General features: G+C 44.3%; 1 protein-coding gene across 6 annotated transcripts in view; it reads left to right on the top strand.

Moving 5' to 3' along the window:
* The window catches only part of PDE1B (phosphodiesterase 1B), a 532,158-nt gene that overhangs the window by 423,769 nt on the left and 89,836 nt on the right, over positions 1–18,553 (top strand). For all 6 annotated transcript variants that reach the window (XM_063952207.1, XM_063952206.1, XM_063952208.1 and 3 more), the window contains one exon: positions 8,239–8,364. In XM_063952207.1, the coding sequence (XP_063808277.1) occupies positions 8,239–8,364 (126 nt within the window). The remainder of the gene's footprint in view (positions 1–8,238; positions 8,365–18,553) is intronic.

Raw genomic sequence — 18,553 nt, forward strand, 5'->3', positions numbered from 1 at the left:
CTAAAGGCTGATTAGAATAAATGCCGTGCAGCTGCCTTGCTGCACGGCCAGAGAGCAGGTGAATATCTTAATTTCCTAAAGCCTAGCAACGGGGAACGCGGTCCGCCAGTGGCGTCCCCGTTGCTAGGGTCCGTGCGGCTCAGCGCGCCCGGCGTCTAGCGTTGCTAGGGAGCCGGCGGCTGTACGCGCACGGCGTCTCTAGTTGCTAGGCACCGGGCCGCGCAGACAAGCGGACCCCGGCGCCTAACAGTACCCCCCCCTTGAGGAGGGGTCAAGGAACCCCTAAAGCCAGGTTTCTGAGGAAATTCCCGAAAAAATGCCCTCTTGAGCCTCGGGGCATGAAGATCCTTATCCAGGACCCAAGACCTTTCCTCCGGACCATAGCCTTTCCAGTGAACTAGAAAATACAGCCGACCCCGGGACAATTTGGAATCGAGAACCTTCTCTACCAAGAACTCCTGTTGTCCCTGTACATCCACTGGAGATCTACCCTGAGAGATCTTCCGAGGAAATCTACTGGAAGAAACGTATTGTTTCAACAGGGAACAATGAAACGTATTTCCAATCCTGAGAGATCTTGGTAAACGTAACCAAAAGGCAACTGGGTTGACTCTTTTAATCATAAGAAATGGCCCAATAAATTTGGGTCCCAGTCTAGCCGAGGATTGTCAAAGCCTGATGTTGCGAGTCGACAACCACACCCTATCTCCCACCTTAAAAGTGCAAGGACGTCGGAGCCTGTCAGAAAATTTCTTCTCTCGAAAGGCCGCTTTTCTGAGAGCAAGGTGCACCTTTTTCCAAATGGCTCTGAGATGGGAGGTTAAGGTTAGCGAGGAGACTGAGGAATGATGAAAAAAAGAATTAGCTCTGGGGTGAAAACCAAAAACTGAAAAGAATGGAGACTCTTTAGTGGAGGAATGACAAGAATTATTGTAAGCAAATTCAGCCAACGGAAGAAACTCGGACCAATCATTCTGGAGTTTGGCTGAATACAAGCGCAAATATTGTTTCAATGATTGGTTAACTCGTTCGGTTTGCCCGTTGGATTGTGGGTGGTAACCGGATGTTAACGACAATTTCATCTTCAATGAGGCACAAAAACATTTCCAGAATTGTGCGATGAATTGTGGACCCCGATCAGAAACAATATCAGTAGGCAACCCATGAAGCCTGAATACATGGCGGAGAAACAAAACTGCCAACCCTTGGGCAGAAGGCAATCGGGGAAGAGCAATAAAATGAGCCATTTTACTAAAACGGTCCACTACCACCCATATGACTCGGAATCCGGCTGAAAGGGGAAGGTCTACCACAAAATCCATGGAAATATGAGACCACGGCCTGAGAGGAACATTTAAAGGCATAAGTTGCCCGATGGGCAAGGAACGGGGAACCTTATGCTGTGCACAAACCTGACATGAATAAACAAATTCCTTGACGTCTTTAGAAAGACCAGGCCACCATACTGAGCGAGAGACTAACTCCAATGTCTTAGAGACTCCTGGATGCCCTGAAACTTTGTTATCGTGGAATTCCGTTAAAACAGTAGCTCTCAAAAACTCAGGGACGTAAAGACGACCAGCAGGAGTAATTCTAGGAGCTTGGTGTTGAAGCTGTTTTAACTGGGTAAATAAATCTTGTGTGAGGCCCGCCCAGATGACCGAAGATGGAAGTATGGGGGTAACAGGATTGTTATTGTGAACCGGAAGAAAGCTACGTGACAGGGCATCAGCCTTAGTATTCTTGGAACCAGGCCTGAAAGTGATTATAAATTTGAAACGCGTAAAAAATAATGCCCAACGTGCCTGCCGGGCATTAAGCCGCTTAGCCGATTCAATGTATTGCAGGTTCTTATGGTCAGTCAATACCGAAATAGTATGTTTTGCTCCCTCCAGCCAATGCCTCCACTCCTCGAAAGACCACTTTACCGCCAGTAACTCCCGATTACCAACGTCATAGTTGGATTCAGCGGAGGAGAATTTCCTGGACATAAAGGCACAAGGATGTAACTCCAGAGACTCCGGATCCTTTTGAGAAAGGACAGCCCCCACTCCAACCTCCGAGGCATCAACCTCCACCACAAAGGGCAATTCCGGATTAGGATGTCTGAGGACTGGAGCCGAGACAAAGGCTTGTTTCAAGGCCCGGAAGGACAACTCAGCTTCACGCGACCAGTTGGTAGGATCCGCTCCTTTCTTTATCAGAGCTACAATGGGAGCAACCAGGTCAGAAAAAGAATGAATGAACCTCCTATAATAATTCGCAAACCCTAAAAGCGCTGAATTGCTTTTAAATTGGTGGGTTGCGCCCAACTAAGGATGGCCTGGAGTTTCTTTGGTTCCATGGAAAATCCCTGAGGGGAAATTATGTACCCTAAAAAAGATACTTCCGTGACATGAAACTCACACTTCTCCAGCTTGGCATATAAATGATTCTCGCGTAACTTTTGAAGAACCAGACGCACCTGGGTAACATGTTGTTCCATTGATTCAGAAAAAATCAGGATGTCGTCTAAGTAAACGACCACGAATTTCCCTAGGAAGTCACGGAGCACATCGTTAATGAGGTCTTGAAAAACTGCCGGAGCATTGGACAGGCCGAACGGCATCACCAGGTATTCGTAGTGACCCGACTGAGTACTGAAGGCCGTTTTCCACTCATCTCCAGATTTAATTCGGATGAGGTTGTACGCTCCTCTAAGGTCAATTTTAGAAAAAATCACAGCCGAACGTAACTGATCAAAGAGTACAGAAATCAACGGCAAAGGATAGGTGTTTTTAACTGAGATCTTATTCAGGGCTCTAAAATCAATGCAAGGTCTAAGCGAGCCATCCTTTTTCTCCACAAAGAAGAAGCCTGCACTTAAAGGAGATTTTGATGGTCTAATAAATCCTTTCGCAAGGCTCTCCTTTACATAATCATTCATAGCCGCAGTTTCTGGCCCGGATAATGCATATAATCTTCCCTTTGGCAATGCGGCACCAGGAATTAACTCAATAGCACAATCATAAGGCCGATGGGGAGGCAGAATGTCCGCATTGCCTTTGGAGAAAACATCAGCAAACTCCTGGTATTCCACCGGAATGAGTTCTGGAATGATAGCTGCTACTCTGACTGGAAACGTGATACATTCCTTATCACAAAAAGTACCCCATTGTGCAATCTCCCCCGACCGCCAATCAATGGTGGGATTATGAAAGGCCAGCCAAGGGTGACCCAGAACAACTGGAACTGCTGGGCAATGTGTAAGAAAGAACTCGATTTTCTCGGAATGTAGAGCTCCTACTGTAAGTAGTACAGGGGGTGTATGGAGAGAAATAATCCCATTAGACAGCGGACTCCCATCTAAGCCATGCATGGTGACACACCTACCCAAAGGTAACTGAGGAATGCCTAAGGCCTTAGCCCAAGTTAAATCCATAAAGTTTCCTGCAGCTCCACTGTCAACAAAAGCCGACACCGAAGAACTGAGGCTGCCAAAGGAAACTTTAACTGGGACTAAAAGGGAGTTATTCGAGGAGATAAGCTGCAGACCTAGGTGAACCCCCTCACAATTCACCTGGTCAAAGCGTTTCCCGACTTGTTCGGACAATTACGAGCAAAATGTCCCTTACCCCCACAGTACAGACAAAGACCAGAATTTTGCCTTTTGGTCTTTCTTCAGGAGACAGCCGGGAGAGACCCATCTGCATGGGCTCCTCTACGTCTTCAGGAATGGAATATACACACGGACTTGACCTTACAGGTGCTCCTTTTTCAGCCCTCCGCTCTCTGAGACGACGATCAATCTTAATAGAAAGCTCCATGAGTTTATCGAGAGTCTCAGGAGCGGGGTACTGAAGGAGACTGTCTTTTATAGACTCTGATAAGCCGAGGCGAAACTGACTGCGCAGGGCTGGGTCATTCCAGCCACAGTCGTTCGACCAACGGCGAAACTCCGTACAATAAACCTCCGCAGGATTTCTACCCTGTCTGAGAGCGCGCAACTGACTTTCAGCGGACGCCTCTCTATCAGGGTCATCATACAAGAGCCCTAAAGACTCAAAAAAAGCGTCAACTGACAACAATGCCGGATCCTCTGCTCTTAAACCAAATGCCCAGGTCTGAGGATCCCCCTGGAGCAAAGAAATAATAATCCCGACCCGCTGAGATTCAGTACCCGAGGAAGTCGGTCTTAAACGAAAATAAAGCTTACAGGATTCTTTAAAATTAAAAAACTCTAATCTAATTGGGCAGTGGCTGCTGCTGCTCCCGCCTTGAGAGAGTGGGAGCTTGGGCCTGTGCTGCAGGCATTATACTAGGGGAGTGGGAGGAGCGGCCTTCAGCAGAGCGGGTGTCTGTGGCAGGTGCACCCACAGGGAAAATGCATTGTGGGCAAAGAACCATCTGCACACACCTAGTTAAGGCCCTGTGTGGGCACGAATAACTCCTAGCAACCAATCAGTAACTAACTTGATTAAGCGAGTTCCAATTATACAGGGAAAGCATACTGTATGTCTGTTTGGTTGCTATGGCTACACCAGTTGTTTGTTAGACTTATGTGAATGTTTGAAAAATGCATGTAGCAAAATCCTGTATTTAGTATTCTTCTTTTGAAGCCAAAAAATATATGAAAGGTCGGTTTTAGCTGTTACAAGGCTGACAAATAATAAAACACTGCGACATTTCAACAGGATAATCTGGGTGTTGGGTCAATTGACACATAAAGCGGGATATACTAAATGAAAAATGCAATAAAATCCCTGGAGTTTTACAGCATTTTCAAATGTACTAACCTCCGGCCGCCTGCGTATTGATGCGTAGAGTAACTCCATCTTTTTAGGTGATACACTATAGAAGCCTATGAGCTTCTTACCGCATCCCGCCGCCCCACACCACTCACGCCCCCCCCCCCCCCCCTCTTGGTTCGGCTCCACGATCCCCCAAACACCTCCTCCCCCACAACGCAGACATTTCACCTTCCAGCTGTTGGGAGGAGGAGGAGCCCAGGGACTTCCTGCACACATCACCTGTGTGCAGGTGGGAGGTGACGGACCACACAGAGACCCCTTGCCAACCCTCTCACAGGTATCCCAGGGGGCCTCTGTCATCGCATTGTGATGCTAATCGCATATGTTAGTACATATGCGATTAGCATCACTGCGATGATAGGCGATGGGCGGCGGTGTATGTTAGTACATCCCACATATGTATTTTATTTTAATTTCTTAAAAACAACAACTTATTGGTAGAAACAAAGGACCCAGAGCTTAGAGCAGCCTCTCTTATCGTACCTGCCTATTCTGCATACAGAAACAAGGACTGTTAATCATTAATAATAATTATGGTGTTGATTATATTCTCTGTAGTAGTCCTAAGAAAGAACTCACAATACGGTTCTTCTCTGCATCACTATTATTAGTATTGTATATTTATATACAATGGGGAGAGGAGAACACATAATAAATATTACATATCAAGGACAATGAAGTACTGGCGTCAAGACAGGAAAAGGCAGCACAAATCTGGGGGTAAAATAAGAGTGCAAATGTGCCCTCTTACATCCTTGCTGCAGTCACGCTAAAGAGCCCTTCAAGTTGCGCCATGACGTGGCGGGACTCGGTAGCTGCAAACGTCTTTTTGTGTTTTTTTCTGTAATTTGTGTCATTGTAGTGCAATAGGACGCATGAGTTGCTTCTGCTGATTAAATTTATATGCATCATGCCTATGGGCCTAATTCTGAGTTGATCGCAGCAGCAATTTTGTTAGCAGTTGAGCAAACCCATGTGCCCTGCAGGGGGGGCAGATATAACATGTGCAGAGAGAGTTAGATTTGGGTGGGGTGTATTCAAACTGAAATCTAAATTGCAGTGTAACAATACAGCAGCCAGCATTTACCCTGCACAGAAACAAACTAACCCACCCAAATCTAACTCTCTCTGCAAATGTTATATCTGCCCCCCCCCCCCCCTGCAGTGCACATGGTTTTGCCCAATTGCTAACAAACTTTCTGCTGCGATCAACTCAGAATTACCTCCTATATTTTGTGTGTAATTGCGGCAGTATCTGCATCCTAAATGCCATGTTCGTGTTTTCCAGGAAAAATTTTGTATGCAAATTCAGTAGTAGTCACACACAGAATATAGGCATGCTGCATATCATTTTAATCAGCAGAAGCATGTGCATCCTATCGCATTACATTGTGTCTAAGACCCAATTTCCCAGAAAAAAAATCGCAAAAAAAGACGCTTGGTTATACCGAGTCGCAAAGATGTAAGAGGACACCATGGTAAAACCAGGATGCATGTTTCGGAATGGAAAGAGGAAGGAGGACCCTGCTCATGATAGGGCTGACATGGAGTGAGGATTGTGCTGTAAGGAGGGTGGGCCAGTGGGAGGGGATTTAGAAGGAAGGCTGGGGAATTTAGGAGACCAAATGAACAGATGAGTTTTAAACATACTTGCCTACAAGCCCGGAGTGGAGATGCTGCTTACCATTGCAGTGGGCGGTACCGGATTGAACATCAGTGACGCGAATTTGCATAATTTAGCCCCGCACCCTCCATACGGAACCGTAATTCCCTGCATGATCTCCTCATTCTGCATGTGTCACTAGGAAGCGGGTGGGATGCAGTAGACCTGGCCACTCTTTCTTGGGTACAGGGAACTGCTCGAAAAAACATGAGCCTTCCGGCATTTATGGGAGAGTAGGCAAGTATAGTTGTAAGGGAGGTTGGTGGATAGTCTAATAATAGGTGTGAAAGTGTGTATTTGTTGTTCCACAGTACTTAATGGGGTATTTCTTTTTGAAATTACAATTTAGATCCATTTTAATGAATGGACAAAGGAGGCAATTGCCTTAACCCAACAGGATTGAGGGCCCATCCAAGGGCATAGCTACCATAGGTGCAGAGAGTGCAGCTACTATGGGGCCCAGAGCTGAGAGGGGCCCACCTCTGCTGTCAGTTACATGCGTCATATACATTTTTCACCATTGGGTGGCACATAGGAAGCTCTAACAAAATTTTGCCTCAGGGCCTGCAATATATCTAGGTATGCCCTGGGACCTGCTCATTATACACATTAACTGGAGGCACAGTATGCAGTGGTGCACTACGAGGTGTGGCAAAATATGAAATGGTGCACTACAAGGTGTGGCATAATATGAACTGGGGGCACTGTAATGTGGCATAATAAAAACTGGGGACACTGTGTCGGTACTGTGATGCATAATGTGTACTGGCAGCCCTACAATGAGACATAATGTGAATAAGTACACTACTATGGCTCAGAAAATGAACTACAGCACTACTATGAGGCATAACATAAACTAAGGCACAACAATGGTTCAGAAAATGAACTACAGATGTGTCCTCGTAAGTCTTTGCGCATCGCATGCTGTGTATTCCGCTACACAGTAAGGGAAAACAATGTATGCAGCCGCAGGTAGCGGGGAAATGATGCTCCCGCTGCTCCAAATAACAAGGGAGAGCAGGCGGGAGTTTGTAAGAACGAGTAGAGGGGAGCTAGGCTCCCGCTATCTGTAGTAAGCAGTAGTTTTTCTTGGTGGCGGTCACTTGAGCATGTGTGTGCACGCTTCCGCAAACAGCAGCTGGACAAAAGAAAGCTACAGTATAGCTGCAAGAGGCTGCATCGCAGCAACGCCTTGATAATATGCAGCCTACCAGAGTAAGGTTGTATAAGGACAAATCTGCCGGGCACTATTATGGAGCATAAAATTAACAGCTGCTGCAGAGAGGTGTCTCTAGAAGTATTAGGACAGCGGCCCATTTAAAATGTTGCTATGGAACCCACAAAGTTGTGGCTACGCTCCTGGGCCCATCTATATTAAAGTGGTCATAAAAAAGTTTCTGTCTTAGACCTCTGGTATCCGAGATTCTTATAAATAGTGGAATCTGATTTTGCTCTCCAAAATTTTACCAATGCACATAACCGTTATCCAACATAATCTAGAATATTATTTTGTTACTGATTTGTTCAGAAAATGTAATTTAATATAAATTTGGGATACACTTGCAAGTTGTTTTCATGTTTTGCAAATGGGTCTCAGTAAAACGACCCTGGATATTTTGTGCATACTGATGGAGTCACAGTTACAGTACACCAAATGGCGTTACTTAGGTATCAGATAGTTATATCTGGAACCATTTGTTAAGTATCGCTGCAAAGTGTTCTTTTGGAATGTCTGTGACGCCTAAATTGCTTATGTTTCTCTCATTATCACACTTATCTCCACAGATCAGACTGTGCTATCCTCTATAATGACCGGTCAGTGCTGGAGAACCACCATGTCAGCGCAGTTTATCGGATCATGCAAGATGATGAAATGAACATATTTGTGAATCTCACCAAGGATGAGTTCTCGTGAGTTTGTTTTTGTACTTTTACTGTTTATTTATTAAGTTTGGACCACACAGTGCTGAGGGGTGGTGAGAGAATTGGTTACATTTGCAAATCCATAAAAAATTAGCCTTGGCTGGAAGTATAATCTTGTCTGTTCTGTTATGGGAATGACTGATTTAGAGAATTAAACATAGGCGCAGGAACAAGGGACCAAGGGGGGTGGCTAGTTCCCCCCCATCCTGATATTTGAGCGGCACCAGTCAAAGTACCGGGTCGCGGGGTGCATACCAGTCGTCACCTACAGTTACTACGGGCAGTGTCTGGACGGAGATAGTCCCCTTTCTGGTTACTCCACCTCCGCCCTCCCCACAGCCCTTCTCCGCTTGCTTCAAGGGCCCTACTCCCCCTTGCATCCAGCTCCAATCCTTACAGTGTATGGCTTGTTATTGTGGGCTGGCCCTCCTCTGGGACCAGCCTTGTGCCCTTCTCACCTCCCACTTCATATGTTCCTCACCTCTTCCCCCTCAGTTCCCTTTTGTCCTCCCACCCCATTCCCTTGTGGCTCCCCCTGACCTCCACCCATTCCCAACCGAGTTCAGCTGAAAATGTAACCTGTAAAATGTCATTACTCTGCAATGTCTCAGCCAGGGTATGAGCTATGAGTGGATCCTGTCTTTTTGTCTTCTACATAAAGTCACTAACATGCTACAGTTATGTTTTGGGGCCATTTGTCGGGAATCACCTAAAACATACCCTTAAAATTACAAACACATTATTCCATAATACAAAGTACAACATTGTGGGTCGCAGCAGAACACTTTGACAAGTTAAGTTGCAGAGAGATGTATTTCACATAGATAACTGACATGGGTACAAGGGAATGAAGAGCCTTGAAGTAGTAAAAGTAACTAGACCTGATAGACAGTATACTAGGTGTCAATTATTCAAGAAGAGGTAATGACCGTAGATCTATTAAGATATCTGTAATTATTGCAGGAAAACCAATGAAGATGAGGGCAGGAAGCTGAGGAATAATATGCAGCCCCTGCCGTTTCGAACTCGTAATGAGAATGTACTACATTTTCAATTGCCTCCATTGTTGGGAGTTTAGGCGTGCGCCAATGACGAGCTATTAAAATTTTTGTGGAGATAAGAATATGATTCATGATATACCTATCATTGTAGGCCATATCTCCACAACATATATGACATAGGGCCAATTTTGGGTGGGGAGTTGCAGAATATCCCAAGACTTTAGAAAGGAGAGAAAACACAGACATCCAAATGTTCGTAATAGCAGGGCACATCCAGAAAACATGTATTAGGGTTCCCACACTGCCACATTCACGCCAACAGTGACTAGACACTTCAGGTTTCATGGAATGAAGGCGAGTTGGGGTAAAATATAATCGGTGTAAAAGTTTATAAAATGCTTCTATATGAGAAACACATCTTGAGATTTGGAAACAAGATTGTAAGACAGCTGTCCAGTCTTCATCCGATATGGCACAGCCGAGGGCTCCTTCCCATTTAACCTGAAACAGGAATTTCTGCTGGATTTGGGGTGTGGACAAATAATTATACCATCTGGTAATACCCTCTCTACTTTCTTTTCTAGATAATAATTCTCAGGGGTATTTGGGAATAATACAAATTGCATCCACAGGTTATCCCACTTATTATATCGTGGAATCCCCCGTGCATGCGATCGGGCGCCAGCAAGTGCCGAAAGAAGGGAGATTCTTAACTAGAACACCAATAGGCACTGCTGCTCCTAGTTGTAAGGATAATTGCGTTCCTTACCTAATTTACCAGAAAAAACACTTTGCAAGGGAAAAACCCCTGCAAAAAACCAGGAGCGCTGTGTCTATCAGTTACCGAACACAATTTATATATCACACTATACACTGGATTCTTAAAATTTAAAACACTTTCTTGTTTTTATTTTTATCATAAACATATAAATGTAATAAATACTGCAGCATATATTAAAAAATATCAATAAAATGAATATCACATATTCCATACAATTCAATTCCCCAATACTCAATATTTTTCTTTTCAAATAAGCATTAATCCATCGGGAATGTCCAATCCCACATATATATATTTTTCTCGCTGGATTTTGTGGGTTCTATTAGCTTAATCCTCACGTATATGGCTGCTTCCAAAATGTGTGTAATTTATGTATCTAGAGGCTTGATCATTGAATATGACAATAAAGTCCCGAACTACTCAGAGTGCTGAGTTTATATGTGTGCACACATTTTTCTTGAAGAAGAGAAATTAAAATATAAAGTTAATAATTTTCACATATTGTTGAAATCATTTCACCTCCAAGGTATTAAAGTGCTTAATATTGATCATCAGGCTCCCTCTATTGATAGTATACCTATATTTACAGGTAGAGTGGATTTCTTTCAAGTGTCCTGATGTATTGTCACAGTGTTCAGGCTCCCTCTGCTGGTATCAGCCCGTATTGCATACACACTGGACGGATCCTATCCACAGCACAATACCGGTCAAGCAGGTGATCGTCTCTCACACGGTCCCTGGAAACGCGTTTCTCCGCCTTAACACACCCTCAGCGGCTTCCTCAGTCTCAGATGACGTGGGGGTGCATCCACCAATGTCTTATTTGTAAAAAATCCCTATTAGAAATTGAGATTGAATTTTATTAAAAGGGAAAGGGAAGCCCGTCTCTGTGACCTTGGTGAGTGTCACTATACCTCAAGTCAGGGATGAGAGAGATTAGGCCCAATGGAGATAAATCTGTAGAGGGAAGGGACTAAGGGGGACATTTACTAAGCAGTGATAAGAGCGGAGAAGTGAGCCAGTGGAGAAGTTGCCCCATCAACCAATCAGCAGCTCTGTATAATTTTATAGTATGCAAATTATAGATGTTACTTGAGTGCTGATTGGTTGCCATGGGCAACTTCTCCACTGGCTCACTTCTCCGCTCTTATCACTGCTTAGTAAATGTCTCCCATAGAATCTGATTTATGAACCAACTCCAACCACATTTTACGAGCAGCCTGTACAAAAGAGTTTTTGGCAAATAATTTGCCTTCATTTATCGGCAGCCAGAACAAGTTGGTTAAAGGGAGCAGATGAACCATGCATCTTTCTAAGCACACCCACAGTTTAGCATTATCAGGAGCAAACCAGTCACTTAATTTGGCTAGAATACATGCAGTTTGGTACAGATATAGATCCGGGCAGGCTAAACGGTATACGGTCATTAGGTCGACACCAGTTAGGTTGACCACTATTGGTCGACATGCATTAGGTCGACAGGGTCAATAGGTCGACATGGTCATTAGGTCAACATGTACTAGGTCGACAGTTCAAAAGGTCGACATGAGTTTTTCAATTTTTTTTCCCAATTTTTGGACTTTTTCATACTTTACGATCCACGTGGACTACAGCTGGGAACGGTAACCTGTGCCGAGCACAGCGGTAGTGGAGCGAGGCACTTTCGCTTGCCATGCGGTAACCTCACCGCTGACCGCAAAGTTCCCACCATTGAATATAATGGAGGGGCTGTGCGATGCGCTGTCTGCCAGCTCAGACGCGCATAGGCAATCAGGAGAGTGCCACGATGTAGCGCTCCGTGATTGCCTGAAGGGACCCTCAGTGACAGGAGTCACTGGGGGTCACAGCATTCGGGGAAAGGGGTACCATGTGTAAACATGGGACCCCTTTCAGTTCGTGTGGATCGGGTATGCGTTTTTTTTTAAGGGGTCCCCACTCCTCCAGGGTACCCCGGCCAGGGGTGACTAGTTGGGGTTTTAATGCCACGGCCGCAGGGACCGGTATAAAAGTGTCCCCCGGCTGTGGCATTATCTCCCCAGCTAGTGGAGCCCGGTGCTGGTACAAAAAATACGGGGGACCCCTACGCTTTTTGTCCCCCGTATTTTTTGCACCAGGACCGGACGCAGAGCCCGGTGCTGGTTCTAAAAATACGGGGGATCCCCTGTCCGTTTTCCCCCCGTATTTTTACAACCAGGACCAGCTCGAAGAGCCCGAGGCTGGTTATGCTTAGGAGGGGGGACCCCACGCATTTTTTTTCTTGATTTTAACCCATTCCCACCCCTTCCCACTAAAAACCATGCTCTCTCTATTTTAGTCAGTTAAAAAAAAATATCCTTTTAAAAAATATATAAATAATACTTGTGTCCCTCTAATAGACAAACCAAGTACATAATCCCTTCTAATATAAATAGATATGCTATTAGCAATAAAAAACAAACAAAAAAAAACATGTTTTAAGTTTTTTTTATTAGATTCCGCCAGCAAAGTGAGGCGGAAGGAAATTGACGATATTACTGTAGAAAAGCACTAAAGTTGAATCGACATTCTTCAATTGAATATACTTTTGTCGAATGCCGCATTTTTACCACTGCAGACATGTCGAATTTTCAAAATGTCGAATTGCAAAAAGTCGAATCTGAAAAGTCATTTTTTTTGTCGAAAAGTACTGTATTGCATTGTCGATTTTTTTTTTTGTGTCGAAAATGCCCCGTTTTTCGACATTTTCGGGGAATTCGACCGCAATTGCATATACCCCTTAACCTGTTGACCTAGTACATGTCGACCTAATGACCATGTTGACCTAATGACCCTGTTGACCTAATGCTTGTCGACCAATAGTGGTCGACCTAATGACTGTCAACCTAATGACTGTCGACCCAACGACCCATACCCAGCTAAACCTCCTTCAGATTTTGGAAGACTCATCATCTTCTTTGCTAATCTTGGCTTCTTATGCTGCCAAACATACTTTGTAAAGACAGAATTACATTTGGCTAATAAGTAACCGGGAAGAGCAATGGGAACTGTCCTGAACAAATATAAAAGCTTAGAAAGGACTGTCATTTTCAACGCCGCTATTCGTCCAAACCATGACATGTGATACATCATCCAATCTGAAGTGAGTTGAGTGATCTTTCGTAGCAAAGGAAGATAACTTGCAATAATTAAATCTGACACTTTAGGGGTAATCTGGACACCTTAATATTTGAGGCTCCTATCCTTCCAGTCAAAGAGATAGAGCTCTTTCAATGAATACACAAGAGTCTTCGGGACATTGACAGGCAGTGCTTCTGTTTTATTACTATTCAATTTATAGAATGATACTTTAGAAAAGTAATCCAAGACCAAATGAAGATAGTGTTGTGATGTTTGCGGGTCCACTAGAGTGAGCAATACATCGTCTACAACAAGGCAAACCTTATATACATTCCCATATAATTCCGGACCCTTAATCCCATCACAGGTCCGAATTTTTTCTGCTAGGGGTTCAATTGCGAGAGCGAAGAACAGAGGGGATAGGGGACAAACCTGGCGGGTTCCATTTGTAATATGAAAATGTGTTGAGAGCATAGCATTAACGAACACCCTTCTCCTTGAATTTCTTGATGAGCATCAAGAATATGGACTTTGAGGGACATCCTGCACCGAATTGTGTTCTTCACCAAAGTCTCAACCAACTGCACGCAGTTTTTCTGCCTTGTAATTGCCCAGAAAGCCCTGAACCACTGGTACAAGCAGCTTCCGAGCAAGCATCTTTGGGAATTTCTTGCACTGCAGGATCTTTGTAATCAGTAGTAGCACAAATACACAGGCTTTGACCTTTGACCCTCATACAGTTTAGGGGAGAAGACTTGAAGGCTGCCGCATCATGATCTAGAGCTCTAACAAATAGTTTCATAAGGCCCAACTTGATGTGTATTGGAGGCATCATCACCTACCTGGAATCCATCAGTGGTGTCCCTACTGTCCCAACGATAAAGAAAGCAGGGAAACTTGGTAAAACAACCTTGGAGGCTCATTAGGTATCCTACCATTTTGAAGTCTTCAATGACCTCCCAGGCGTACTCATATTTCAAGGCTTCTAGCAAGGTCTTGAAGTTGCTATAATCCTCTTTGCAGTGCACCGATTGAGCCAGAGGAAGAGAAGGGTACTTGTTACCATTATGAAGCAGCGCAGCTTTGAGGCTCTTTGATAGGCTGTCAGTGAGGAGTTGCCACTTGCTTGGGTGCTAGGCGATTCTGATTGTATTGAACAGACCTATCACATTGTGGCAGAAACGGAGGCCAAGTTGACGGTCAAAAAAGCAGGAAAAACCTTGGTGACACTTCATCTGATTTGTGACTTGCGCATTTGCATCCAGCAAGTTCCACTGCTTCAACCTTGATGTCAAAAGCTCTGTATTTAACTTGGTTAAACCAAGATTTCTGATCAAGTAGTTGAGGTCATTTTTGTTTGGATATTATGGGTTTCTGTCCTCAGTTGTAAACTCTGTATCTGCAACGTCTAAGTCGTTCTGTAAACTGCTCTCTTGTGAAGATGGCTGCTCTCTCTGCCAAGGTGTGGGCATATGGAGCTCTGGGTAGTGTGGCACAGGGGCAGTGGACGATGATAGCATGTGCATTCTTGCCAATCTAATGTCTGGAAGGGTCCACCATGCAGTATTAACAGTTGTTTCAGTGATCAGTGGTTTCTCTCCAAATTCTAGGGGTAGTGAACCTTTTTCTCCTCCTTACCATACCGCAAAAGAATATTTTAAAATTAGAAACAGTGGGACATGAGTTGGGGGAGGGAGGGGGCACAGATACAGCAGGGATGCGGCTGAATGCTCTGTCCTGGCGGCGGCTGTGATATGCACCCAGCTGATCTCCTGGTGAGCTTACATTCCCACAGACTCCCGGTTATATGAAGCAACATTTGGAGGTACCATCAGCGTTACTGGGGTTTCCTCTGACAGAGTTGGACTGCTCTTCAGCCCCCTGTGTTGCATCTGCACCGAAGTATCAGAGATATCTTTGAAAATAAAATTTTAAAATATCTCTGTCCAGGTCACAATAGAACGTTGGTGGGAAGAAACTGTCATTTTCTATACTCATGGGACATAGGGAGGTATTCAATTAGCTCTGGCAATATCAGAGCTATCAAATTCACCCCTCTGCGTATTCAATTGCGGGCCATTTTCGCCAATACCTTTTCACTTCTTTTTTGTGTGTGAAAAGGTAGGCAAAAAATCAGCGATGGCCCGTATTTTCGCTGGTGCAGGTGCAAAAACACGTGGATTCGCCGTTCCACATGTTTTTCGCTATTGCTGAATTTTTCACCTAGCCGAAAAAAACTGCCCTTCTATTGAATAAACAGCAGAAAATAAACAGCATGAAATAAAAAAAAAAGCAAAAAGTGCATTTTTTTTCGCCTAGGCGAACATACGCCCCTAATTGAATAGGCTATTAGGAAATATAATTTCAAACACAAGGACAAACAACAACAAAAATATAGTATGTATGTGTTACATAGTATATCCATGATCTGTTTCAGGATCCTTATTTCTCTATTTCATTCCTCCATTTTTATTAAATCTTTCTCTCAAATTTCCAGCATAAATCAGTAATTCTCATGACAGTTCTTATTGGGACACAACAGTATTACAATAATTAGCAATTTATAGCTATATAATTTTATTATCTCTGATATTAATGAATTGCCATGGCCTGCTCTGGAGGAGACTACACAGATGGCGGGTTTATTCCTCTGTTATACTTTATTATTTACAGATCTCAAGTTCCTGACATACAGTACCATGAGCTCCATTTACTGACATTACATATACTGAGTTTGAGCAGCGTTAAATATGATTATTGGTCTTTGTTTATATATCTATATTACACAAGTGGCATATATACTGTTTTTGTACTATATGACCTCTAGTAGATATTAGCCCCTTTAAAAATAATTGATGATTATCTTACCAAGCCTGACAAGTCCTTGCTGGGACCTATTAATCCTGAGTCAATCCTTTAGGCTGAGTACGCATTTGAAAGATTTATTTGTTAGCGCAACATTTTATCAGTAGTTCATCAGCAGGTGTGTACACCCAATATTTTTTTGAATGACGTCATTCACATATATACTGTATCAAGTTGGCCCTGCAGCTTAGCCAATGCCGATATATCTTGCAGATACAGTAGTGTGTGTTAGGCCGACCCATTGATCGTCCCTTATGCCAGCCTAAGGCTGTGTCCACTTTGACAATACTGTAGAGAGGCTCAATATCAGCCTTATAGACACACAGGCGGGATGTACTAATAGTGATCGCGGGCCAACGCTGGTCATCGCAATAATGCTAATCGCATATGTACTAACATATACGATTAGTATCACAATGCGATGCCAGGGGCCCCCTACGATCCCTGGTGGTCCTGAGGAGAGCGTGTGCAGGGACTTCCGGGTGTCTCCGTCACCTCCCAACACCGGGAGGTGACGTCTGCTGTCAGTCCTGGGCTCCTCCTCCCTGCAGCCGGAAGTACAGATGGCTGTGTTCCTGGGGGAGGAGGAGACTTGGATCCCGGACTGCGACGGGAGCTGTCTTCATGCACGCATGGGGGAGGGCGGCGTTAGCGGCGCTGGCAGTGGGTGCGACAGGATGCGGTAAGAAGCCCATAGGCTTCTATAGGGTATCATCATAAAAAGGTGGCAATACCCTCTGCATCGAAAAGCGGACGGCTGGGTCTTAGTACATTTGGAAATGCAGTAAAAAACCCAGTAAACGGGAGTTTACCACAATTCTTCATTAGTACATCCCGCCCACAAACATGTATTTCTGCCTTTTGCTCATAAAAAGCTGCATGTACAGTACAAATATACTCTGCTTTACATAAGCCATATGTCTTGCAACTCTTGTTGTTGTGTTGTTCTTATATTTGTCTATAGTGTAGCATGACAACTTCCCTTCGGCAATGTTGCAGCATTACTTCCTTTTTCTCAGTTTTCTACTGGCTGGTCCACAGACCCAGTGGGATAGTGGTTGTGATGGAGGATGGAAGCGACCACTGTTCCTGGTATCCGCATCCACATAGTAAGGAACCAAAGGGAGTAACTAGGAATTTCAGAGTCCCGTAGCAACATTTTATGTCACATGATAGGCCCATTATGATGTCTGCTCCATCCCTAGCCAATACCCAGTAGAGGACTAACTGCACTAGTGATATGTCACATTTGTTGTTAAATCCTACAACTGCATGGACACATTTGTTATGAAATCATATTACGCTGATACTTTAAGGCACATTTTTCTCCTGGGAGAGGGAACCATGAGCTGCAATCCACATGTAGGGGGTTATACAGATGTGGTTGGAGGTACACTGTACATCACAATTTAGGTTTAGCGGTACTTTGCGTAGCACACAGTCCGGCATCAGAGTGTCAGTGATTGACAGTCTGATACTGCTTGGGGCAGGGAAGAAGCGGCATCAGCCTCAGTTTCTCCAAACAGAGGCGTATTGCCACCAATTAGGTGGAGGAAGAGACCTGGGATCTCCGCTGTTATACAGAGATTTCTTGGCCTCTGCGATGAGCGGCTTGCATATCACCATAGGTGACGCAAGCAGTCCAATGGTGAGTGAGTGATCTGTTGCTGCGTTCCAATACACAGGTCGGATGACAACTGCAGCAGTAGGCGTCTGCTTGTAATAGACGTCTCCTTCTACATTACCATACAGAGCTATTACTGCTGCTTCCAAGGAAGCAGTAGTGATAGTAACTCCAACCACATCTGAATCAGGTCCATAGTCTCATGAAATGCTGCGACTATAATTATGCTCTAGTAAAATAAAAAATAAACAAAATCTCCTGTAATTATATTATTTCAGATAATATCTATAAACATATTTAATTAACATATTTATTTGCTTACTTTTTTCCTAACAAGTTATAATCTATACTTAATGTCGATGCCATTGGATCATAGACCTCCCAACATCTTTTACAATGCTGTTAGGGACACCCTCGCACAACTAAGCAGGGTCCTCCAACTGCACCCCCAAACCCCCCACCACCACCACCACCACCACCGCCACCACCACGGGACACTGCGACCCACAGGTGAGACAGTCCCAACAAAAATGGGACTGTCCCACAAAAATCGGGACAGTTGGGAGGTATGGGATCAGTATTTATTTGGAACACCTGTCTCTTATCCAGGTTGCACTAATACTTTTAGTATTTTGTAGACACAGCCTCACAATCCCAGCTCCCATATTGCAGGGTCATAAGACTCACCATAATGGGGTTTTATAAAGATGAACATAATGCAAAGTTGCGTTGTCTGCACCATTACTAATCTGCTGCAGCATTAACAGCACATTTCTGTTTAAACTGCAGAGTTGGAAAACACAGCCTCAA

The sequence above is a fragment of the Pseudophryne corroboree genome, chromosome 2 (assembly GCF_028390025.1).
Source record: "Pseudophryne corroboree isolate aPseCor3 chromosome 2, aPseCor3.hap2, whole genome shotgun sequence".
Lineage (NCBI taxonomy): Eukaryota > Metazoa > Chordata > Amphibia > Anura > Myobatrachidae > Pseudophryne > Pseudophryne corroboree.